This window comes from Urocampus carinirostris, chromosome 10 (assembly GCF_059441175.1).
Source record: "Urocampus carinirostris isolate Australia breed hairy pipefish chromosome 10, RoL_Ucar_1.0, whole genome shotgun sequence".
In the NCBI taxonomy this organism is placed as follows: domain Eukaryota; kingdom Metazoa; phylum Chordata; class Actinopteri; order Syngnathiformes; family Syngnathidae; genus Urocampus; species Urocampus carinirostris.
The window spans coordinates 35,926,843-35,953,216 of record NC_142358.1 but is presented as its reverse complement, the minus strand read 5'-3'; the positions used below and the strand labels follow the sequence as shown (position 1 = coordinate 35,953,216).

Genomic DNA, 26,374 nt, shown 5'->3' with positions numbered 1-26,374 from the left:
AGCAAACAAATGCAATTAGCATTTTGTGACTACGTATTTTCCTCTTACAGTAAGATTTTCTATTGCTTGAGTTAGATGATTTTAAACCAGGGGTCAATTTTTGTTGCTAATTATTGCAAAGGGCTACCAGTTTGATGTTAAATTCTAAAATAACAGCTCATCATGTTGTTACTATGTTATTACCAAGTTAATTGTTGAGGTAGAGTTAAATAGACCCCATCAACCATGAAAAACAAATAGTTTTACTGGAAAATTAAAATGACTCTGCACTGGTGTGCTATTTTTAGAATGTATCCACAGTCGAGTCCAGCAGGACCCAACCCTGCAGGTGTTAAAGCTGGACCCAGCCAGAGTCCGACCAATTAACTTGATTTGCAGGACCGAGCCCCAAGTAAACCCAAAATTTCATATTTTATTTGTGAGGACTCGATTGGAAGGGAGGTAATTTATGATAACAAATTAAATCCTGTCTAAACATTTACATCTTTTATATGTCTGTGTCTACAGAGGTTTCATTAACGGACAATTTCCCAACTTTGACAGATTTTTTTAAGAGTTTAAGGCCATCCGTCATTTTGACAAGTTTAAAATTGAACAATAAACCACAGCAGCATTACTTTAAGAATCTCTAGCAGGGGCAGCACGGCGGCGCAGTGGTTGGGGCATGTGCGGCACAGTTCTGAGGTCATGAGATCGAACTTCCTGTGTGGAGTTTGCATGTTCTCCCCGTGCTTGCGTGGGTTTCTTCCAGGCATTCTGGTTTCCTCCCACATTCCAAAAACATGCATGTTAGTTTATTTGGTCGGTCCAAATTGTCGCTAGGTGTGAATGAGCGAGTGAGTTTTCCGTCCCTGTGTGCCCTGCGACTGGCTGGCAACCAGTTCAGGGTGTCCTCTGCCCACTGCCCGAAGACACCTGGGATGGGCTCCAGCACCCCCGCGACCCTACTGAGGATAAGCGGTGCAGATAATGGATGGATGGATGGATAAATCTCTAGCAGCACTTTGAGAGGGATAGGCAAAAAGACAAAGAACAATGATTGATTGATTGATAATGGAGACTGCAAGAGTTTAGTACGGTATGTGTTGAGATGAAGCGATTTCTGTTTTATTTTTGTTTTGCTTTTTTGTAGACTGCGGTCTCTCGTCACCAAAATTACTCATGGCCTTAAAACGCCTCAGCGTCGGCAAGATGTTTGAAGTTTTAGGCCTGACCTGGGCTGAAACCCAGGTTGGTTTGGCCCCTGACTCAGGTTTAAGATCTTACATCTGGTCTACAGGCTACTAAGCTGTCCTTAACTAAAGCTTATTTGATGACAATATTGCGCTACTTAACCCATCCATCCATTATCTGCACCGCTTATCCTCAGTAGGGTCGCGGGGGTGCTGGAGCCCATCCCAGCTATCTTTGGGCAGTGGGCAGGGGACACCCTGAACTGGTTGCCAGCCAGTCGCAGGGCACACAGGGACAGACAATTTGCTCGCTCATTCACACCTAGGGACAATTTGGACCGGCCAATTGACCTAACATGCATGGTTTTGGAATTGGGAGGAAACAGGAGTGCCCGGAGGAAACCCACGCAAGCACGGGGAGAACATGCAAACTCCACACAGGAGGTTCGATCTCATAACCTCAGAACAAGCGCTAACCACTGTGCCGCCGTGCTGCCCTCGCTACTTGAACATTAAAGATAATTTTTATGATGCTCACTCAGGCAATTGTGTCTCATCTTTGTCTTGCAGCTCTGGCGATGACGACGAGGATTGGTGCCCCCCTCTTCCCGCTAGAACTTACCTGACAGAAGACTCTTGCCCGGCCCTCCAGCTTTCCCACTCGGCCACGCCCTCACCTCAACGGGACGCACCTGACCCCACCTACAGTCCCTGCTCGCAGCACGTGGACCTGCTGGCTCGTCAGAACTCCAACATCTCCCATTCCAACCCGGACCTGTTCGCAAGAATGGCCGAGGCGCAGCACGGCGGTGCCCGCTGGGTGCAGACCTTGAGGGGCGACGGCCCCCGAAAAGGTCAGTCTGAGGACCTCAAAAAATCAAGTCGCGTTTATTTTCCCCAGTTTTCTCGATCCTCTGGGGTGATAACCACGCTATCTTGTCAGGACAATCTTCTTCTGCAGTCGGGGAATGGAGCCCCCCGGCTATGGAGCACGGATGCAGAAACAAGAATAAATTCCCCAAGGATGGAACGTTCGTACGGGAGTTGCACAGCCAAGCAGGTATGACGCGCTCTTTAGCGCTGTCTTCAATTTGCTCCAGTTTTTGGGGGGTCGCTCTGTTGTTGTCTGATGAATCAGCGTCTGCTAGCCTTTTCTTCAGAGCCATCATGACAATGAAATGTAGGACGGCGCTTATAATTGTCTACTGTAGTTAGTGCAAAAAAATATGAACGACCTACTATGTGTTTCAAGTCCCTGTGAAACTATAATTGAAGTATTGTAACTCTGTCACCCTGCAGAAAATGGTGTGAAGATGAAGGTAATCCTTCACTAGAACACGGTTCACCTTTTACTGTCTTGATGCTTCTAGGATTTTTATCATGTATTGTGTTCTGCACTCTGAACTAAATAATCCCTGTAAAAGTACGCATTGGTAAAAATAATGTAAATACTGTAGCTACGGTATACAGTACTGTTATTTTTTAAACTTAAATAAAGTGAAATGTATTTAAAAACACTCTGATATTTTAAAGACCATCTAAAAATTATAACTCACAGTTGTTCAATATAGCCACTTGCACAAATACTGACTAATAAATATTCTAGTGCTGGAATATACTACTCAATATCCCGGTGGTGTGGGATGCTCTGCTCTCTGAGATTCGATCCGTGACGCCAGTGGAACTGTTGAAATCTAGGCTTAAAAACACACTTATAGCTTATAAATGACCTATATTTTATGTTGATGATGTCTGTGTATTGTTTTCTGATGCCCTTGCTTCATCCATTGCTGCCAGGTCATCCTGGAAGGGGGATTATCTCATGTGCGGCCCCTTCTCAATGTTTCTTTATTTTCCTCACGCTGAGGTTTTGAGTTTTTCCTTGCCCTCATTTAGGTTTTAGATCAGGGGATGGTGTCATAATAGTCTGTTGTCTTTAAGGCTTTACATATAAACATCACTTGACTTGACTAATGTGTTAATATGCACTTTTATTCAGTTGTGCGAATTTAGTTTCCTCTGAATGAGAATTCATTGGACAGCCAAATGCTGACGATATTGTGGAGCAGTTAGTTTAAGTAGCTTCTGTTAGGTTTTCATATTACACCAAAGCACTAAAAAAATGCCCTTGAGTTTTTTACCAGAGTAATCGTTACGGTTTCCGTTGAACTTTCCTCAAAAGAAGCAATCAAAATATACACCAATGGCATTTAATGCCTGAGCTTTATCTCCCTGTATTAATGTTTTAAAAATGTAATTGTCACGCTCATCCTCTTTAAATGAGAACAAGCACATAAACCGGATCAGATTAAAAAGTAAAGAGCATTCCCTTCAAACATATACATTCCACATCGTATGCATAAAGTCGGTGATATTGAAAGTTTCTAGCGCTAAATAAAAACAAAGGCCATCTGTGGCCTTAGGGCCGCCATCTGCTTCCACCTGCCCTCGGGCCCTCGTGTTTATGTTTCCCCCCGTAAAACCAGTTTACATCTAAGCAAGGTGTTTATTACCCACATGGCCGCAGAGCTGCCACCAAATGGTAGTCGCAGGGTAGGTGGCTAGTAAGCGTCACAGGGAATTTTAGTATCGATCCCCTGTGACAAGCCAGAAACAGAGACAGGACCTAAAAGCGTTCGTTTTACTCAGTTTTTATTGAGAAAGAAAGCAGCGCTTGCTTCCACGATCCGATGACAGGAAAGCGGAAGTGGCACTTCCGTGTCGAGCAAGGGTAGTCGTAGACAGCGAGAAAACAGGTCGATGGCCGGGGCGGAGGAGCAAAGGCAGTAACGAGTCCAGAAAAGAGTTCGGCAACAGGTATCAGGCAGGAAACAGGGCAAAGCAGGTCGATGGCCAGGACGGAGGAGCAAAGGCAGTAACGAGTCCAGAAAAGAGGTCGGCAACAGGTATCAGGCAGGAAACAGGGCAAAGCAGGTTTATGGCCAGGACGGAGGAGCAAAGGCAGTAACGAGTCCAGAAAAGAGTTAGGCAACAGGTATCAGGCAGGAAACAGGGCAAAGCAGGTCGATGGCCAGGACGGAGGAGCAAAGGCAGTAACGAGTCCAGAAAAGAGGTCGGCAACAGGTATCAGGCAGGAAACAGGGCAAAGCAGGTCGATGGCCAGGACGGAGGAGCAAAGGCAGTAACGAGTCCAGAAAAGAGGTCGGCAACAGGTATCAGGCAGGAAACAGGGCAAAGCAGGTTTATGGCCAGGACGGAGGAGCAAAGGCAGTAACGAGTCCAGAAAAGAGTTAGGCAACAGGTATCAGGCAGGAAACAGGGCAAAGCAGGTCGATGGCCAGGACGGAGGAGCAAAGGCAGTAACGAGTCCAGAAAAGAGGTCGGCAACAGGTATCAGGCAGGAAACAGGGCAAAGCAGGTCTATGGCCAGGACGGAGGAGCAAAGGCAGTAACGAGTCCAGAAAAGAGGTCGGCAATAGGTATCAGGCAGGAAACAGGGCCAAACAGATCGATGGCCGGGACGGAGCAGCAAAGGCAGTAACGAGTCCAGAAACAGGTCGGCAACAGGTATCAGGCAGGAAAAAACTGGGCAGGATTATGTCGGATAGTACAAAGCTTGCCTAGCTGAGAGCATAGGTTCGCAGACAGTCTGACAGCTTCCTCTTGGAAGATGGGGGTTTAAAAACAGTCAGGGAGCCAATCAGCGACCAGGGCTGTTGGTGCCAACGGGGCTCGCAGGTGCCCCGAATCAGCAATCATGACATCCCCTCCAAGTACAGTGGTGCCTCTTTATACAAGCTTAATTCATTTCAGGATAGTGCTCGTAGCTCGAATTGCTTGTGTAACGATCGAGTTTTCTCTTCCCATTTTCGACCTTTCTAAAGCATCAAAGTACAAAAATGTCAACCAGAGAACTAGGATACCTTCCACTGCACAATATTTTGAAAATACAGTCAGTAATCCAAATAAAGTGTCAATCTTCTCTCACTGGCTCTGTTGCCATAGCGCCAACGGATTCAACATTGGTAGGGTTTTTTCCAGGAACACTCATGGTAAATTGTAAATGTTCTGCATTTATATAGCGCTTTTCAAGTCAATGAAGACCTCCCAAAGCGCTTTACAATGTGCTTCACACATACCCATTCACACACACACTCACACACCAATAGCGGCCATGCAAGGCGCCTATCTGCTTATTGGGGGCATTAGGGATTCAGTGTTTTTCCCAAGGACACTTCCACATATAACACGGAGGAGCCGGAATCGAACCTGCGACCTCTTGCGACCCATTGATCCCAAGACGAGCGCTCTACCTCAATATTAATCAAATTTAAGATTTCACATTAAACACTTTGAAACACATAATAGTGTTCCTTTACTGTAATTTATGTTAATATATATGTCTATTGTCAAGTCATGTTTAGCGAGAAGTAACGATACATAGTGATACCTCGTTTTCGACACAAATCTGTATTCAATCAAATATTTTGTAAGATTTTGCTTCGGTATTAGATATTCGTAACTTTAACAAACCCGAACACAGCCTAAAGTAGGCGTTACTGGGTGAGATGAGCAGCCATCTTGGCTATGCTAGCCCGGTCGGCTAGCATCATAACATGTTTACATTTTTGGTTGCAGATCGTTGCTCCATGCAGGTTGAGCTTTTTTTCATGTGTTTTTAATGTGTGGTGTTGCTACAGTAGCAAACCACTTAATTACACAAATTACAGCCGGATTTTTTTTCCGTCGTTGAAAAAAGTCCACACCGTGCTGCATATTCTGTTTGCTTCTTTCATTTTTAGTTTCTGTTAAGAGAGGGTGCATGGATTTGGCCCTCTTTTCTGCCTGGCAGGCGGGAAAAGTGTGCCTTTTAATCAGACAAAGGCATAAACTGAGTGAGTGACCGAGGGCGCTGGGCAGTGTTCCCTCTGAGCTGCGCGCGTGCGCAATTGCACACTGCTCGCACATTCTCAGCGTACAAGAAAATCTATCCAGCGCACAAAAATGAGGGCTAAAAATTGCTAATTAAGAAGCAAATTAGGTCAAAGTTACAGTGCATGAAGGTAAAAATACAACGGGTTCCCCTGGCGTTGTGTCCTAAATGCGGTATTTTGAAGTCAAGTCAAAGTAGCACGAAGTTGAGTAAAGTTAGTAGAGTTTGTCAAGTACCGGCTTCTTCGGCTCGGCTCACTAAAAGGAACCGGCTCTTTCGGTTCCTAAACGGCTCTTCAGGTTGTTTTTGCTTCTTTAATCCCATCATGACCAAATATTATGTAAAAGTATGCACAAAATGACTTAAAGGAAGGGGGAATAGAACAAAAAAGTTAAAAATACCAAAATGAAAAAGTAGTGAAAAGCTGAGAAAAAAAGAAACAAAAGGGAGAGAAAAAAGAAGGAAAAATGTAGAAAAAAGACAGAAAAAAAGAAAAGAAAGAAATGTTGGAAAAAAAGTAAAAATAGAGAACAAAAAGAAAAAAGTAACAGCTCGGAAAAAATAAACACAATGAGATTTTTTTTAAGGAATTTTAAAAAAAGTAGAAAAAAAACGGAAAAAAGAAGAAAAAGTTTGTGTTAATGTTAATATGCGACAAAATATATAAGGAAATAAAAAGAAATGGATATCTTGTGAAAGAATTGTAAGAACAAACGACGTTTGTAGGCCGTACAACCTTTGCAATAGTACATGAGTCAATTCATTCAAAAGAGAAAAATCATTTTGCATTGCCGGAAACTCAGCAAAATGTAACTTGATGTCAAGTTTTGGACATGTTTGATAATGAATTATCTTGCCACACTTGGGATTATGGTGGCTCACAGTTGTTTCAAGCGTTGCTCACCGACTTTGTGTGATCGCTCAGACCCCTGGAAAATTAGAGGGAACATTGGCGCTGGGTGAGAAAGAGAAGGGCTTCGTTATCCACACAGAGAAGTGGCACTTTGAGGAAATCGGTGGAGGTGTGAAGTATCGATCCCGGGACAATAGTATCGATCTGATCCAAGTTTTTGCTTCATATTGATCCGCCCGCCCTTAGTGGCTGGAAAGATGGCAGAGTAACAGCTGGGTGACATCTAATGTAATTGTCACGTAAACCCACGTTAAGGATAAGAGTCATTCAGAGGTGGAGGAGTAAAAGGGGGGGGGGTCCATACCACTATCACATAAGGTTTAACCTATATACTGTAAATGGTTGGAAATAAAACCAAAGTGATCTGCTTGTCGTCCACAGATAAGAACGTAATCCAGTATGGGTCGTCCGGCCGGCCGGCGGATTATGGGTCTCCCGGCGCCGTCTTCAACCGATCGCCTGCAGCTTCTGGACACAAAAAGGAGCAGGTCATTAGCTGACTTAGCCTTCTAGCTAGCTGCCAGTCGTATGCATCACACAAGTTAATATGAATTGTTACTGTAGTGATTCTAATTCATGTTTAGTATATCGGCCTACTAACAAAAATATTGAAAGGCAATTGCGGATGACTAACATTTTAGTTTGATACAGTAGACCCCCAGTACAAGGCAACCCCGCCTTACGACATTTTCATCTTATGCTGAGTGTTGGGAATTAAATATTAAAAAGTATTGTTTACCAAATTGTTCGAATTAGTTAGCTGACTCCATGGCTCAGGAGGTAGAGCGCTCGTCTTGGGATCAAGAGATCGCAGTTCGAATCCGGCTCCTCCGTGTTACATGTCGAAGTGTCCTTGGGTAAGACACTGAACCCTTAATACCCCCAATATGCAGGTTAGCGCCTTACATGGCTGCAAGGCCGCTATTGGGAAATGTGGAGCACATTGTAAAGCGCTTTGGGAAGTCATTGACTTGAAAAGCGCTATATAAATGCAGATCATTTCATTTAACCTACATTCACCCAACAATGCACGCTTGTTTCTTGATAAAAAAAGGTGAACAAGAAAAGCCGACATTTTCACACGGGGGCAGATTTCATTTCTTTAACAAATTAACTAAGTGAACTCCATCAAAATCGGCCGAATTAGTCGAATTAGTGTCGTCTGAGTCTCTCGCTTCTCCTCTCCGCCCACGTCTTTCAGCAAGATGGTGTCCCGGCTCCTCCCATGGACGTGCCAGGGAAAAGCCCCACGTGGGCTCCACCACCTCGCCTCGATGTCTTGAAAACTCAAAACAGCAGAGCGTTTCTCAAAACATTGCCTACCGTCCTCAGTAATCAGGGACCCTCTGTGTCTGGATGCGCTGATTATCTTATCAGCCTGACGTCCCGTTCCCACCATTCCTGTAAACATAATTCTCCACGAGGATGCCCTGAACTTTCACTGCTCATTGAACTTAACCCTACTCGGTGAAAATCTTCATTGCACTCAATAAATGTAACTTGTATTCAATCATATAAAATCCTTTATTGTCAAATGTATAAAATCCTTCATGAGGAATAAAATGTTTTTTCGGACATTTACGCCACTGCATAACGTCAATTACAAAATTATTTCGAAAAACCGGTGTAAGTGCATATGGTGAGTTAGGTCTCTTGGATACTGGTTTGTTATTGGTCGACGTCATCTAAAATACCTTACTTTTCAATCAGTTCAGAATCTCAGGGGTTGCAGTGATGCTAAAGGGAAAAGCGAAACATGATAACCATGGAAACAAAGCTTGCGATTATCAAGAAATACAAAAAGGGCACGCGATTGACCATCCCACTAAGTTGCATTGCCGTAACCTATAGTTAGAATCTCGTTCGTAAGTAGGGCAGCGTCTGTATTCATTTTCTAAGCAGATTTATGGAGAGAGAAAAAATGGGTGGACACAAAATCCGTTTTTGTGTATATTCAAACTTCTATGATTTAGTGCCAGTAGTACCTAAACAGATTTTGACTGTAAAAAACACTTTAAAGGGTTATCTTCAAAATGAAACCAAAACTATGCTCACACTCCAAATAGTTCAAGTACAGCTTCAGTTTTAATATTGACAGATAGATTGATAGATTATTCATCCCCGTAGGGAAATTCACACTTTCAGCAGTATCCTTTTGTTGTTTATTAACAAATTAACAGGATGGCCTCGGGGTGCTGTGTTGTAGTTTAGCAACAGCGGAGTGGATGACGTCGCACTCTAGGCCAAAAGTTCGACGTCCCTGCAGCAGATGGAACTCTTTGTGCCCAGGGTTACACCACCTCGTGTTCTCGTAGATAGCGAGTCCGCCTCTCCCCGCTTCCCGCAGGCTTTTGTGTCTCTGTCTGCCCTAACAACGCTGAAGCCGGGTAGCTCCACGTTAGCGTCCGGGATGCTAGACGTGAGGCACGTTTCCGTAAAACACAGCAAACTGCACTCCCTGTACGCTTTGATGTTTTTCACCAGCACAGCCAGTTCATCGGTCTTATTTGGTAGAGAGTTCACATTTACCACGATTACGGACGTTACCGAAGGCTTATAACGCTGCTAGCCGCTTAGCTAGCTCCGGCTCTGTATCCAAGATAGGGCCCCCTCATCACGCCGGCACGAAAATTCTACAGGGCAAGGAGTTGATTCCTCGAATAAACGCATTTTTGTGCGTTAAAAACGGTGCACTTTTTTAGGCATTCGGGTAAAAATACCGGGTACTGTTTTATAGGGTTAACGTCATTAACTTTGCTCTATTGTTTTTCTTTCAGAACCTTATGTGAGCGGACACCTTCTCCATTTCTATCTCTATGAAACACCCGACACTTAAAAAGAAAAAAAAACGAAGGACTTGACCTCCAAACCGTCGGCGAAACATCCAAACTTAAGCCACGCTAACCTCCCGCCGTTCCTGCAGTGCTTTGCCAGCCTGAATACTTCAAAAAAAGAGAATGTGTACAGTACATATTAGCTTGTGCTAATCGGTAGCCATCATTCAACTGTGCACATGAAAAAATACAGTGGTACCTCTTTAAACGAGCGCCATTAAACACGAGAATTTCGGTATTTGAGTTCCATTTGCAACAAGATACCGCTCTCTACACAAAGGAAAATCCAGTTTACGAGCATTCCCAGAAGCTTCCACTAGAGGCCGATCCAATACTGCTATCCTATTGATTTTGCACCAAGGCATCGTGAGAATGCTGATATGCTATTGGCTGAAGTACCCCCCACAATGCCTTTCTCTTCAATCGGTTCAGAATTGGATTTGATTTAGAAAAAAAGTCAGCAATACCACAACACTGTATTTTTATACAGTATTAATTCTCGATGGTTCTGAGACTGATGCTAAAGGGGGGAGTAAAAACATGACAACCATAGAAACGAAGCCTGCTATTACCAAGAAATGTGTCCCAGCATCGGCTCGTCCAGTTTGTGCATACTAACTATTGGTTGGTTAATTGGTTGGATCCCTTAACCATTAGGGTGGTAGGGGCACCATTTCGGGTAAGTACACCCTGGTGATGCATCCTTCTCCAGGCCATCATATGTTTCCACCTGGTCTTGAACCTGAGACCTTTTGCGTGCTAGGCCAATGTTCTTACCACTGCACTACGTGCAAAAAAAAATATATTTTTTAAAATTAGGGGTCTGTACGGGTGGTTGAAATGTTTTATCAGGGTTTGAAAAAAGGCTTCAATTTTGAGTGGAGTGCTTGTCAACGCTTGAACTTGTTGCCATGTTTCTCAGCAGCCTGACTCAATAGACCAAACATTAAAGGAAGAAAAATCGCATTTATAAATTGCAGATATGTTTGTAGTTCGCACTGGATTTTTTCCTTTAATGCTACTGGAGAAGTTAGAAAAAATTGCCTTTGAAAGTCTTGAATTAGGGCATGAAAAAAGCGTATGAACCCTAAATATTCTGTTGTGACTTATTTCTATGTATATGTTCATTTAAAGTTACAGTAACTTTAATTTTAAGTGTACAGTAAGTGCTTACGAATCCTCTCTTGATTTCATACCTCACAAGCTCCGCTTATTACTGATTTCAAATCCTCCTAATTAAGCGATAATAAACCATACACACAATGCGGCGCCTATTTACTCACAGCAGCTCTTATAAAATTTGTTATACAGTGCACACAGTTTGAAATCATCAGAAAATATATGTGATCTCCGTTATTCCTCCTTTCACCCACCTTCATTATGACGACTCAACTATGTTAAAAACCTTTATTATATTTCTTTAATACCACCCGATTCATCTTATTACCCTACATTTCATATTTATATTTTTCAAACGTGTTTTTAGTGATCAAAACCAGTTTAGGGTTCACATTCATGCATTTGGGAGGACCAATTACGTTTCAATCGTTTCATATTGGGAAAATTTGCGCGTTTCACGAGCAATTCGAGCTACGAGCTTTATCCTGGAACCGATTAAGCTCGTAAGAAGAGGTACCACTGTACACGAGTGTGTGTGCGCGTGCATGTGTGAGTGTTTTCAATGTTCTTTTGTTGAAAGTGTGCCAAAGTCAGAAGGCCACGACAATGACGTGTACTCTACTCGCGTTCGTAATCCCCTCATGCGTTTTTTTTACGCGCACGCACGCTCCGCCTTGCCGCGCACGCGCGTCCGGCGTAGATCTATGACCACCTATAACAGGAAAGCAACTCTATGAAGCTATTGCGATGTAATAGCACCCTCTAGTGTTCAGAATATGAATTGCAAGACACCAAAGTTATACTATAGCTTTCGAAAATATTTCAGAGTATAAGTGAAATGTCGAAGATTTACGTTGGGAGTTTTCTAAAACTCAGATGAATCTTAATTATAGAAAAATATTATTGATATTAATCCAAATATAATATATATAATATATCTATTTAATAGATTTCAAAATCCCAAATGCATCAAGAAATAAGCACAGGACCTCATTTGACTTAACGTGTGCATTTCTTATTTTTCATTTAATATTCACAAGTCAAATTATTTTCATTAACTTGCTTAGTAAACTATTTACAAATGCATATTACAAATTGTTTACGATGATAAACAATACTTTGTGAAATCAACAATACATATTTTATAATACTATTTATACATTTCAAGTATATGTAAATAAGGTTATTAAATATTTATAACATATTTAATACATTGACTTCTAAATCCCAAACGTAAAAGGTGATAGAGGACTTGGTTTATGTATGTATATATATATTTATTATTATTATTATTATTATGGAGATATTTAATTTATTTACTTTTAAATAATTTCTATAGAGGCATCAAGGGAGTTTTTTTAGATAATAAAATTTACTTTATGAAATGAGCTATAATTCAATATTTTATAAACATTTCAATACAATCTATATTTAATTCAAAGTCATCAAATATCAATAGTATAATTTATATATTGACTTTCAAATCCAAAAGCGTATTTTTTTTCATTGATTTCAAAATTTACAATATTTTTTAGATTAATTAAATATCCAACATGTAAGCTTGTATTTTGAAACAAACTATACAATAATTCAAAATGTGTTCTTCAAATTGCTTTAGTTTATAAACATTATTCTGTGAAATAAAATATATAATTTTATTATTTTACATTTCACTACTCTTTATATTTTAAGTTATTAGATACAAATAATATACTGTAAACATTGATTTGTCCTAAAAAAATACACAACTTTAATAAGATGATTGAATAAGATACATTATTAGATTATATTTTGCATTTCCAATTGTGTTAAAATGAATCAATTTGTCATCTTATTTTGGAATTAGCTTTAATAATAGCTATAAAAATTATTAAATATCAATTATTCCGCAAAACTAATTATTAGTCAATATTTTCTGTCCAAAAAATGTATATTTTACATTTGAGTATATTTTATACATTGATTTCCTAATCCCAAAAGCATAAATGACTAAATACAAGACTGTTTATTTTGTTTTTGTATTTCCAATTATTTTTCAATTCATTTAATATCCAATATTTCAAATTCTATTCAGGAATTAAATACAAAATAATATATATATATTTTTTTTAATCTAAATCTTTTGTCGATAATAAACTAACCACAACTAATTATTTGACTTCTTACTCTAATGTATATTTTAATTTATACAGTATTAAAGATTATTCTATACATTGATTTCCCAATCCCAAATGCACAAATAGGAATTTTCCAGGTTTAATCTTAAAAATTAATTAAAATTGAAAATGTGAAATTCAATTTTTAAAGTAACTAAGTGCACATGACAAATTATTTTACTTTATAAATCTTTACTTTTAGGAGGAATATTTCCTGAATTTACACAGTGTAAAACGTTTTTACATATTTCTTCCTATTTTATGTGTCAGGACCAGAACGGCGACAGGACCCACTTGGAAGAAAGGAAAGGGTTGCCCCCCACGATCCAATGATCGCTGGGCGCGGGAAGCAGGTCGCTCAGAACGCGGGAGTGGGACTTCCGTGGCGAGTGATGTCGGGAACGGAAAAACGGGTCAGTGGCCAGGACAGGAGAGCAAAAACGGGGTCGGAAGCGAGTCGTAAGCCAGGAAAAGAGAGTAGACTTGGTCGGGGACAAAAAAGGTCGAAAGCCAGGACGGGAGAGTAGACGTGGTCAGGATCAAAAACGGGTCGAAACCGGGGGACAGACAGGAGCAAAAAACAGGTTGGAGTCAGGGTCAAAAAAGGCTTGCCTAGTGTAAACTGAGGTTCGCCGACGGACTGACAACAGGGGACAGATAGGAGTGGGTTTGAATAGGGACAGAGAGCCAAAGGAGCGGGCACAGGCGCATCACATCGGTCATCATGATATTATGGATATAAATTTACAGCAATTCCCTTTAACAATATAAATTACAAATAATTAAGACTTGGGAAATAGATTTGTATTGTTGCTTTCCAAATAAAAGTTCCTTTAGGATGTCTTTGATTTGCTGTCTTGGAAAACTTGCCCCACTTTGTGTAAATATTTGTAGGCTTCTTTTTCGTCTTTGGTCCGGTGAAATGAAGATGCAGTTAAGGACCTAAAATCAATGCATCTTTTTGTCAAGGAGAGGAAGTTTTTTGAATGTATCGCTGAGGAAATAAAACGTTTTTGTGTGTTATTGACATTTGTGTGCGAGTGTGATTACTGTGTTGTGACACTCCTGTACATCACCACTGGCTTTGATCCATTCCTTATTTTTAATAAACAAAAGTATCAAATTCTGAATTATTGTCTTTTTTTCTCGTTTGGATCTACATTTTGACGTACGGAGATGAAAATGCGAAAAACACAGATATCGGGAAGGGGGCAAATACTTTTTCTGTCATGAACAGGATCAGGACCCAAATGCGTGACGTTTTTCCACACAAGCTTTTATTTTACGGGAAATGGGGAGTCATGCACATCAGGCAGCAGTCTGGCGTGGAATGATAGGAAGCCAGAGGCCGACAAGTTCGATACCAATTGCCCGAGCAGATATCGGACGGATGGGGTCGATACCGGACAGGACGGGGCAGACAGGATTGATAATGAAAAAGGAAATCAAAATTAAACAGGACAAACTAGACGGGAACAAAAACTGGAGAGAATAATTAACAGGATAAAAATTGACTGGAACGAAACTGGAAACCGATATTAAACAGGACAAAATAAACGAGATCAATACCCGAGAGGAAATACCAACAGGAAACAGGACTGAGTCAGACCCACGTCTTGTGGGGAAAAGGTTCGTTGACGGACTGACAAAGGAAGAGTGAGAGCACTGAGCTTAAATAGAAGGAAGGCCAATCTGTCAACGAGCCGCAGCTGGCGCCACATAGGCGGGGCCAATTGGGCGCCATGGCAACCAAGACATTTTCATGGAATTGTAGATTTGATAAGTGAAGGTTTTACCGTAATCCTTCTCCAATTCACACTTTGTACTTTCAGACCTCAGAGCATGGTGTGTTGAAAAATATTTCGCAGTCCATTATCCCCGTTCGCATATTACTGTGACCGTGGTCCAGCAAAGCGCATTTTTCTCTCTGTTTTGCCATTCTGTCCACCAAATAGTAAGCTGCGCTTGTGCGGGCACGATCTATTATCCCTCGTCTTATGTTGATGTGAGCGGAGACTGGCAAAGTGCACTATTGTTGGGCTTGGCAAAACCTTTTTTTGCTGTTATTTCCTTCTATAATGAACTGCACTTGTGTGGCCGGAATCCGTCATCTCTGATTGCTCATTGCTTTGAGCAAGGACCAACAGAGCACCCTTTTTCAGGCCTAGCAGCTCTTTTTTTGCCATTATGTCTGCCTAAAATGAAATGGAATTGTGCGGCCACGATCCATTATCCTTGATCACAAATTGCTGCAAGTGGGGGCCGGCAGATGTCCCTTTTTGTCAGGAGACGATCCGTTCTGGCAAGCGTAAAATGGAATGAAAAGTTGTGGACGTGATCCATTATCTTTGGTTGACTATTTCTTACATTTTTTTTCGTTTTTGGACTCTTAACCATGTCATTGAAGCCCACTTGAAATAAACTGCACTGTTCCGGCCTTGATCCTATACCCTCAGTCGAATATTGCTGAGAGCAGGGTAGAGTGCATTTTTTTTTTTTTTTTCAATTCGGGACACTGAACGATGCCATTGTAGCCCGCCTAGAATGAACTGCACTGTAATGGCTGTGATCAATTATTCCCAGTCAACTATTGCTCTTATTTGCCCTCATGTAGGTTTTAGATCGGGGGATGGTGTCATAATAATCTGTGGTTTGCAATAATCTGTGGTCTGTGCAGCCCTTTGAGAGTATTTGTGATTAAGGGCTATACAAATAAACATGACTTGACTTTTTGCTAAGTGTATTTCTTCCTAAAATTAACTTTACTTGTGTGGCCAGGATCCATTATCCCTCATCCCGGATTGCTTCCAGCCGGGACCGGTCGTATGCACTTAGCAAATGTTTTCATATCTGTTCTGGTCTGCAATAACCGCGATAAACAAGGGATTAGTGGACTTCCTAATGGGAGGTTTGAGGTCCATCGGGACAAATGTAGGTGCTATTATAACGTATGTTCCCGATGTTTTATTTTGACTCATAATAAATCTCCTTCCAAAGCATTTGAGCTAGGTCAACGAAGTCTTCTTTCATTTCCGGCCAGCATGAAGAATTTTATACATGCATGTTCCTCCTGTAAGGCATCAGACCAACTTTTGCCATGCCCCATTTTGTACAAAATGTATGGGTATTGTGTAAAATTGCTCGTATATATATAAACCTTACATGATGGCGTCGCCGTGGAAAACAATTTTGTCACAGCTCAGCCAAGGGACTGGTTTTATATTACATAATGGGATTAGGGCGCCCTCATACGGATTATTTTGGGATTTTATCCATTTGACGCACTCGTTATTGTGAACAATACTGTCTCAGAAAATAGGAGCATGGTTTTAAGGTTATTTATTTCCTGAAATGTGTTTGATTAAAAAAAAAACATTAAAAAATATACATTTTGACATAAACCCGTGTGTCTTATTTGTGGAGATTTTGTGGCCATAATTAAGGAATTTAATGTAAAACGGCACTACAAGACAAAACTTCAAAGTAAGCTGAAAAACCTTGAATCCAGAGAAAGGATACAGAAAGTTGAAGAGTTAAAAAAAGAATATGAAGATGTTTTTCACTAAAGCAAATTCCCAAAGTGAAAAGCACAAATTGTATTTATATTTTCCGTTTTTTTTTTCATATTGTCATTTTTATAGTTTTGATATATTTTTATGGAGAGCAACGATTTTTAATTCATTTAATGTTTAAGTTTGTTTATTCTGGAATAATATTCCCGACTGTTTTAAATTCATATTTATTTATTTATTTTTAAAGAAGAAAGTGTATTCGATAAATATTTATCCTGTTCGGCCCGCGGCCAAAGGTGTGGTTTGAGTTCTGGCTCTCTGTATAATTGAGTTTGACACCCCTGGTCTAAATTATGTGGAGATAAAATGCATTACAGCACTGGCACAAAAATGTCAGCAGGTGTCGCCATCCTACTAAATTTTAGAGGTAAAGTCATATCCTGTATAGCCGATATTAACGGCCAATGGTTATTCTTGATTGTAATTATCGGTCATATAAAATGTATCTTCCTAAATATTTGATTACAATTCCATAAAAAAACATTGATTGATGTAATTGCGTCACAATTGGAGATTTTATATTCACATCCAACTTATAATGACATGGGAGGCAACCTAAAACCTAGAAACGAAGAATAGTTTTTGGTCCTATATTTTTCCATACATAAGGCGCACCGGATTATAAAATAATGAGAACGTCGACAAAACAGTCAGATAGTTCAGTCCAACTTATTACCCCCTTAACATTCCGAAAGGTCACCAATCACTCAAATGCATCGTTCCAAATATCATTCGGAGGGTTAAAGTCTTGGGATTCAAGAAATGTCAAACATTTCTTAGTTTCCATTTTATTTTTTGCTGGCCACTGTGTGGACAGCAAAGTAAGAATGTTTTATTGTGCAGGGAAATGGGGTTCTTTACTGTGCATATGACAATAAACTCTTTGAATTGAATTAAGTTTAAAAATAGACTCATTACAGAGACATCAAGATCGTTCTAAAACAAGATACTGGGAAAATATAAAGCCGCATAGCTCACCTAAGTTCTCTTGCAGCCATCACGTTCAATAATGATATGTAACCATGGTCTTCTTACAACCGTGAGTGTAGTAAATCCAGGAGAGTCAAATATTAACAAATACAGAATAGTAAAAAATGTTTTCTCTATGCCGTAGTGCAACCCAACGTGTGATTCACATTAATCTTTTTCGGCCAATTGCAGGCTTTGTTTCGCCCCTTTAGCCTATGCAAGCCTGTAAATGATAAAAAGGATCTGCCCCCTTTACCTCCGAATAACTTTAGCCAATAGTGACTGATTCAAATGATGATTGACACATTGGTTAGGAAATGAAACGCCGGTATATAAATCCCAGCATACACCGCGGACGACTTCGCCTTCGGGGGAAAATCGAGTCTGCGGCTGCTTGCCTTAGTTGCAAGACTTTGCGACTTAATATTGATCCATATATAAGGCGCACTGTATTATGAGGTGCATGGTCAGCTTTTGAAAAAAATAAAGGCTTTTAGGTGCGCCTTATAGTGCGGAAAATACAGTACAAAGAAAATTTAAAATTACTGGAAATTCAACTCGTCTACTAAAAAAATATTTTTCTTACTGTGATCATATCAAAATACAAATTTTGGAGACTGAAGAGATTGGCTATTTCAACACAAGACAAGAGCTGGGAATTCCTAAAACATAAAAGCTGCAAATCCACTCTCGTTGAGTAAAAATTTTAGTTAAAAAAAAAAAAAAAAAGCTAAAAAGGGAAATTAATTATCAAACAACTAAACATGACCCAAAAGGATATTTGGGATCAAATCTCTTACCTTCAACTTGAACTGAATGACATCTTTACACAAAGAGCAAAGGGAGCGTTTATTAGATCGAGCGTTAAATGGATAGGGGAAGGAGAGAAAAATCCTGCATACTTTTGTTGTCTTGGAAGGAAAATCCCTAATTATTGCTGGTTCTGAAATTGTAAACGAAAGGCGTCTCTCCTGAATTCTTTCATTTTATAGCATTTGATGTAGGTCAAAATTCTCTGAGCAGTACAACATCCCACTTTCCTTTCACAACACTCATTCCTATCACCCACAAGAGCTCTAGCTTCCACTAGATTTGGGCCCAATCCCATTCCTCTCACTTGGCCCTGAGAACCCTCCAGTGAGGTCCCTCCATAGGGAAGTCCCCTCGGTGAGTGGAGTGCAAAGTGAAGATGGTTTCCTAAGAAGTTGGACGAGACTTGCAAGGTTCCACCCCTGTCCAGGAGATGGCGGTAATATTAATTGGCTGTAGACCATAGTGACGTATAGGCCTACGTCACATGTAAACAACTTGAGTCTCAACCTGTGGTGTGGCAGTTGGAGAGTCCGTGCAACTTTAATAATGCCCGCTACAGCTGTGTTATTACCGATCGCCTGGAGGCTCATCACCTTTTCCGTGTCTCCAATCAACGGAGGAGAAATGCGCGATATTGATGACGGCTTTGGCGTACCACTGATTCATCTTTACAAGGTACATCCACTGATAATTGAAAATGACCCGTTCGGTCAAATACAGTAAGGTTTAACGTACAACGCACGTTCACATAATACCCTATGTTTGTGTATGAGCGAGTGAGTTGTCTGTCTTTGTGTGCCCTGCAACTTGCTGGCAACCAGTTCAGGGTACCCCCTCCCCATTGCCTGATATAGCTGGGATGAGCTCCAGGGGCCCCGCGGCCCTACTGAGGATAAGCGGTGCAGATAACGGATGGATAGATTTTGAAACCACCACCATGTTCTATTTATGTCTAATTATACAAAAATTCTGGCAAAATTTCTGTTTTACTCCTGTTATCTAGATAGATACTTTATTCATCCCCGCAGGGAAATTCACATTTCCAGCAGCATCCCTTTGCTGAGAACAATACAATAATGAGGCAAAAGGAATACAATATACAAATACCCAATGTGACGTGCTAATAACCACTGTAGCGTGTTGTATAGAGTATTTAAATAGTGCTACATAAAATACACACTGCAATAAAAATACGGTAATATGCAATGTAGGGGGTGTGGTTTAATGTGGGCCTTTACTCCGCCGGGTGGAGTTAAAGAGCTTCATGGCATGAGGAAGAAAAGATCTCTTCAGTCTGTCCGTAGTACAAGACAGTGACAGCAGTCTGTTGCTGAAGCTGCTCTTCTGTCTGGATATAATGCTGTGTAGTGGATGGGATGCATTGTCCGTGATTGACCGCAGCTTTTTCAGTGCCCGTCTCTCAGCTACTGTTGTCAGGCTGTCCAGCTCTGTGCCCACAACAGAGCTCGCTTTCCTCGCCAGTTTATTAAGACGAGAGGCATCCTTCTTTTTGACGCTGCCGCATAGAAGAGGGCGCTTGCCACAACAGTCTCATAGAATATTTTCAGGAGCTTTTTGAAGATGTTGAAGGAGGCCAGCCTTCTGAGGAAGTAAAGTCTGCTTTGACCTTTCCTACATAGAGCTTCTCCACTTTTCCAACAATTTTGACAAGCGATCATTAGACATTTGGACTCATTTTCCAGGACAAGAATGACAAAAATGCACCAAAGCTAAATATATCATCCACACAAAAAAAAAATAGAAATGTAAACCGGTTTTTCAATATCGTGTCAGTAAATTTGTTATTGTGATTGAGTCTTAGAGTTTTATGATCACTCCCATTATCCACGGCCTCTATAATTTACTTAAGAACCTCCCCTTGTACTAATTTAAACATATCTTTATTATTTGTTCTTTTTATCTGTGTTTCTACAGCACCTTGTGTTGTCTTGGAAATGTTCGCTCTGTGTGTTTTATAGTTTTGCATGTCAATTTTGTTTGTGTTTGAAATCATTCAAAAACAAAAAAAACGCCTGTTGAGATGTCATCATCCGGGTGGGTCTGTTAGAAGCCAACTAAATCCACCAATGCCTCCCGACGCCCCCTTCCCCGAGGCAACAAATTCCTTTTTTCATTGGACGATCGAAAGACAAACCCCGCCTTTTTTTCCTCCACAGATTTCTGCGGCAGGTGTGTCACAGCGTCAAGAGAACTTCGCGAAATTTTCTTTCCTTACTCCGGTCCAGAAAAACCAGAGGCTCGATAATATTTGACCCTTGTCAAAACGAGGTAAGTTTGACTAAATGGGGGTGTTATTTTCGAAAATGGGGTGTCGACATAAATTGGGATTTCCTCTCTGAATTTTTATTTATTTTATTTTTTCTTGCTTTATTTAACATCGTATACATCAGTTTTCATTTTACCTGTGAAAAGTGATGGGTCCCTGGGACTCGCATGCTCAAAAATCTATGGGTCCCCAAAATTTTGTGTTATCGAGGTTGAAATCGTAAATCGGAGACAAATATATATTATAAATCTATATATTCATTCAGTTTTAATCATCAAATTATTAATTCATATCCTTCATCAAATTATTGTTGGTAATATACCGATTAAAGGGATAACCATAAACCTGTCTTTTTTCTTTTTATACTTCCTTTTTTCTTAACTTCTTCATACGACAATTCGTAATATCAATCATCAAAGCAAGTGAGCCGTTTGTGAGCCGGCTCTTTTTAATGAATTGAGCCAAAAAAGACGGACTTCCTTTCACTACACAACGAGATCTCGTTGGCCAAGATCGGCATGCAGACGAAAACTCTAACTGCGAGACCAAAACAACAATTGCGGATCTGCCTGAAGAAAAGTTTGGTGTGCAGTAAATCTTGGTTAAAAAAAGTAATCGGGTAATAATGACAATTTTGTGGCAAAAAGGTTGCGTCCCGGGGACGCACGTTGATTCGAGACTATGCGTCCCCAGCAAAAATCATGCGTCTAGGACGCAAGGACGCGGGAAAACGAGAACACCGATACATTAGTATACAAGCATACCACAATGCTGGGAAACAGTACATTCAAACTGTAACCAGTGGTGTTCACAGACGGTTTATAGAATTATTGAAAACCCTCATCACTTGAATCTTTGGATAAAATGCAAATCTCAGGAGAGATTGCTACAAACACGTTTGCATAGTAACTAGGTAAAAAAAGAAAGGGGAAAGTATATGTTTCAACGAATTCTCTAAAAGAATATAGTTGACCTAAACCTATGAAATAATTGAGAAACCATTATAATAGTGTAGTCAAACCACTGTTGAATAAAAATGGATTTATGTTTGGAAAAAATGTCCAGATTTTTTTTATATATAATATATATATATATATATATAGTATTTGTGACGGGTACTTTTTTCTTTTTCTTTTTTTTTTCTTCTTTTTTTATGCCATACGGCTGCTAAATGGTTAATATTTTTACCAAACACGCACACAAATTATTTATAACGTCTGCCCGTGCATGTTTTACGTCGGGCATACAACTTACAAAACATCTCGGCCCAGGTGGCCGACAACTTTAAAAAGAAGAAGAAAAAAATATATATATTTTTTTTCAAATCAAACGTTTGCTTTATTCTGATTTCGAAATGTTCGATCATTTCGGAATTTCGATTCGTTTGGCAATTTGCATACTCTGCAGCCCATCAGAAGTCCGCATCGAATAACTTCGTGTTTCAAGACTTTCCCGAACGTTATGAGGTGCGCATTTGCGTATCATTTTCCAAAGTAGGCGCACAGAGAACACAAGAAAAATGGATAAGTGGTTAGGAATCAAGCCGAAACCTCAGCCCCAGGAGAAACATTCAAAAGAAGCTAACGAAGTTTATGACGCTACAAAACGTAAACGTACATTAAAAGCATCGTGGATAGAGGAGTTCGTGAACGTAATTTTAAAGTGTTTTTCTGTTATATATTCTGATTCTCAATCCTTAATAATTTGCAACAATGTTTTTGTTTTTTTTGGGGCGATGAGTCGTCTTATTGTGTTTGAAGTTGTGAAAAATGGGGCAGGCAACTTTTCAGAGTTGTCTGCCCTGGTGTCCGGTAACTTTTTGTCACGAGTTTAGACACTGGGTAAAAATATATATATATATATATATATATATATATATATATATATATATGTGATGTTGTGTATGTATTTAATATCTGTGTATGTTTGTATATAATGTAGGCGGGTATATATAATGTGTGTGTGTATATATAATGTCTGTATTTTGTTTTTGGTTTTTTCATTAAAAATGGTTTTACATATGGTACCATAAACACGTAATTAAACTCCTCACATAACTTGCTTCATACTTATCTACTGGAATTCACATAAACACGAGCATGGTATGTGCTAACGACGTACTTTTTTTTTTTGTCACGTTGAACTATCCGAAAAAACTTGTTCCCCATTTAAATACATGCTCAAGAAAGTTTGTTGTATGGTCTCTTTGAAAATGAGCTGCCACACCCAGGTAATGAGTAAAAACCTGAGGGTCTAAGTACCCCACATGCGCACTTTGTTATTTTGTGAAGTTTCATTGAGCAAAACCCCATCGTTTCTTCTTTTAATTAAATAATGCATCATTTTAAATAAAATTGGCATGAAACAGCCAAACAATACAGAGTCATCGAGTTCACGGGAACAAAAAGTGCTGTAGAAATAGAAGATGGAGAAAGGGAATGAAGTCAAAAGAAATGCATAATTATCCATCCACTATCTGCACCGCTTATCCTCAGTAGGGTCGCGGGAGTGCTGGAGGCCATCCCAGTTATCCTCGGGCAGTGAGCAGGGGACACCCTGAACTGGTTGCCAGACAGTCGCAGGGCACACATAGACAGACAACCATCCACTCACTCATTCACACTTAGGGACAATTCAAACCGGCCAATTAACCTGACATGCATGTTTTTGGAAGGTGGGAGGAAACTGAGTTGCAAGCAGGAGGAGAACATGCAAACTCCTCACAGGAAGGTTCGATCTCATGACCGCAGAACTGTGCTAACCACTGCGCCGCAGACATAATTATGACTTGTTAAATTCAATACTAATTCATAATATATATTTTGGACTTGGGAGTGTTTATTAAGATTCAATCACTACTATGCACTACCTCCCGTCATAATTCCAGAGACAGCGGTCATGACTGTTAAACACAATTGCACTTGAACATTGATTTAATTTTGCTGGTTTTGAGATTTCATGGTACCACGTCTACACTTTTACTTAAATGTTTGGGTTATCTATGGGTATTGGGTTTTTAGATATATTATTATACAGTTGAACCTCGCTAGTTCGCGGTTCCACTTTTGCGGGTTCAGAGCTTTGCGGGTCTAAAAAATATACCTTACCTTCTCAATAAAAGCATTTATTGACTTGACGCCATTGAGCTCGAGCTTATGTCAACTGCATTGCAGGGATACGCTTACGGGTTTGAACCTGCACTCTTATTGTGAAGGGGAGGGGGAGGCCCTGGCACAATGGTTAGTCATGGTGAGTTACCGCCTTGCACCCCCCTCCTTTAACTCCTCCCCCCGCTCAGTTTATCATGGAGGAACTCCGCGTCGCGACGTAAATATATTCTCTTCTGTCACATTTCATCTCAAGTTTGACTTTATTATACCAAAAGCGAGCGGTTGTTTGTACTACCTAAACACGGCTAATAGTGTGTGGTTTCGTGTATTTGTTGTAAAAGCCGTTCGATGCTGCTAGCTAAAGTATGTTGTTATTGTCAGAAGGGAGCTCTATTACTTTCATTAAAATGAACACATACCATTTTTTTTAACTGTTGTTTACCAAAACGCTTCACAAACACTTATCAAATATCACATTTTCACTGTTTTTATTTTCAATATGTAATCGGTAGTGTTAACAAGCGTAATAAACTGCGATGGCTGCATGTGGTTGAGCGGTTAATACAATCATACTGAATGGTTCGTAGTGGTTTCGCCGCAGTCCTATTCCGCGTACATGCAACATACTTCAGTTTCAGTTTTCGCGAGTGGTCTCGGTCTCCATTAACCGCGAAAAACGAGGGATTACTGTATATATATTATTATTATTATTATATCAGGGCGGCATGGCTACATAGTGGTTAGTGCGCAGCCCCTCCGTGTAGAGGTTCAGGGTTCAAGTCCAGCTACCACGTGTGGAGTTTGCACACTCTCCCCGTGCCTGTGTGGGTACTCTGGTTTCCTACCATATTCCCAAAGAAGTCATGTTTGCATTTGTATAGTCCTTATTGTATAGGGAGGTTCGGCACGGAGGGGAATTTCTCTCTGTATGGGAGGGGGGGCGTCCATTTATCCTATTACTGTACATTATTTAATTAGTTTGTTGCCCCGGTCTTCCAAATAAGGCACATTATTAATAACTTTGAAAATACAGGCCTTTTGCTGCACATTTGACTGAGTTTTGTGCAAAAGATCAAATATGTGATACAAAATCGATTATGAGGTCTCTCGGGTGAAATGGTTTAGCTTTGACCGCTTATTGTGAGTGGTAGTTGGGGGGTGGGCATCTGTTTACGTTAAAGAGGAGTGGAAAATAAACAGATGGAAAGAAAAGGTGGCGGCACGGCGCGCAGCCCCACAGTGGGGAGGTTCAGGGTTCAAGTCCAGCTACTGCATCCTCCCCGTGTGGAGTTTGCATGTTCTCCCCGTCCCTGCGTGGATTTCCTCCGGGCACTGCGGTTTCCTCCAACAGTTCTGAGGTCATGGGATCAAATCCAGCCACCAACCTTCCTGTGTGGAGTTTGCATGTTCTCCCCTTGATCAATTGGCGAGTGAGTTGTCTGTCTCTGTGTGCCCTCTGACTGGCTGGCAACCAGTTCAGGGTGTCCCTTGCCCAATGCCCGAGAATAGCTGGGATGGGCTCCTGCACCCCCGCAACCTTAATGAGAATAAGCGGTGCAGATAATGGATGGATGGATACCCTTAGCAGCAAGATATCCAACAGATAGGTCAGCTCCCTATAAGCGATCATCAACTTTCGTTAAAAATAATAATTTCACCTACAAGTTTCTTTAAAAAAATGCACATGTATATTTATTCATTTTTCCCTTATAATTAAAAAAATAAATGTGTATATATATATATATATATATATATATATATATATATATATATTTTTTTTTTTTTTTTTTGAATGAACAATCTTTTTTTAACAACACGGGGCGCTAACTCGTTGGTTGGTCAATCTGACTCTAAAAGAGGAGTGCCCACATGTTTCGGTTTGCAGGCTCAGTTGGAAATTCTATGCACTTTTTGTTTTGGGTTTCGTTTAAGTCATGTCGGTTGTATCCTGGAAGATTGATTACCTCATGTGCGGTCCCTTCTCAAGGTTTCTTAATTTTCCTTAAGTTCAGGTTTTTGAGTTTTTCCTTTCCCTCATGTAGGTTTTAGATCAAGGGATGGTGTCGTTATAGTCTGTGGTTTGCAATAATCTGTGGTCTTTGCAGCCCTTTGAGACTCCTTGTGATTAAGAGCTATACAAATCAACCTGACTTGACTATGAGCTGGAAATGGTCCCTGTCGAATTACTGATGCTTCCCCACTGCTATCTCCTATATTTTAGAAGCTATGGACAAAGAACCAGCGATCGGTATTGATCTGGGCACCACCTACTCCTGTGTCGGCGTGTTCAGAAACAACCATGTTGAGATCATCCCCAATCACCAGGGCAATAAGACCACGCCCAGCTACGTCGCCTTTACAGATAAAGGGAGGCTGATCGGTGACGCAGCAAAAAACCAAGCGGGGCTCAACCCTACCAACACAATATTCGGTATGAAACTTTTTTCAATATCCTTTTTTTTTTTCTTTTTTTTTATCCTGCCTAATCGTTTTTTTGGGGGGGTTGTTGTTTTTTTTTCCCCTCACAGGTGCCAA

General features: G+C 40.4%; 1 protein-coding gene and 1 long non-coding RNA gene across 4 annotated transcripts in view; both read left to right on the top strand.

Annotated features, from left to right (window-relative positions):
- The window catches only part of LOC148358841 (roundabout homolog 2), a 199,556-nt gene extending 187,963 nt beyond the window's left edge, over window positions 1-11,593 (top strand). For all 3 annotated transcript variants that reach the window (XM_088345220.1, XM_088345219.1, XM_088345218.1), the window contains exons 22-25: window positions 1,743-2,026; window positions 2,116-2,232; window positions 7,361-7,467; window positions 9,757-11,593. In XM_088345220.1, the coding sequence (XP_088201346.1) occupies window positions 1,743-2,026; window positions 2,116-2,232; window positions 7,361-7,467; window positions 9,757-9,768 (520 nt within the window). In that variant the 3' untranslated portion in view covers window positions 9,769-11,593. The remainder of the gene's footprint in view (window positions 1-1,742; window positions 2,027-2,115; window positions 2,233-7,360; window positions 7,468-9,756) is intronic.
- Window positions 11,594-18,561: 6,968 nt separating this feature from the next.
- LOC148358840 (uncharacterized) lies at window positions 18,562-26,233 on the top strand. Its single transcript, XR_015851501.1, has 3 exons — window positions 18,562-19,117; window positions 20,620-20,731; window positions 26,061-26,233. It is a non-coding gene; the product is annotated as an uncharacterized LOC148358840 (long non-coding RNA).
- The last annotated feature ends 141 nt before the right edge of the window (window positions 26,234-26,374 follow it).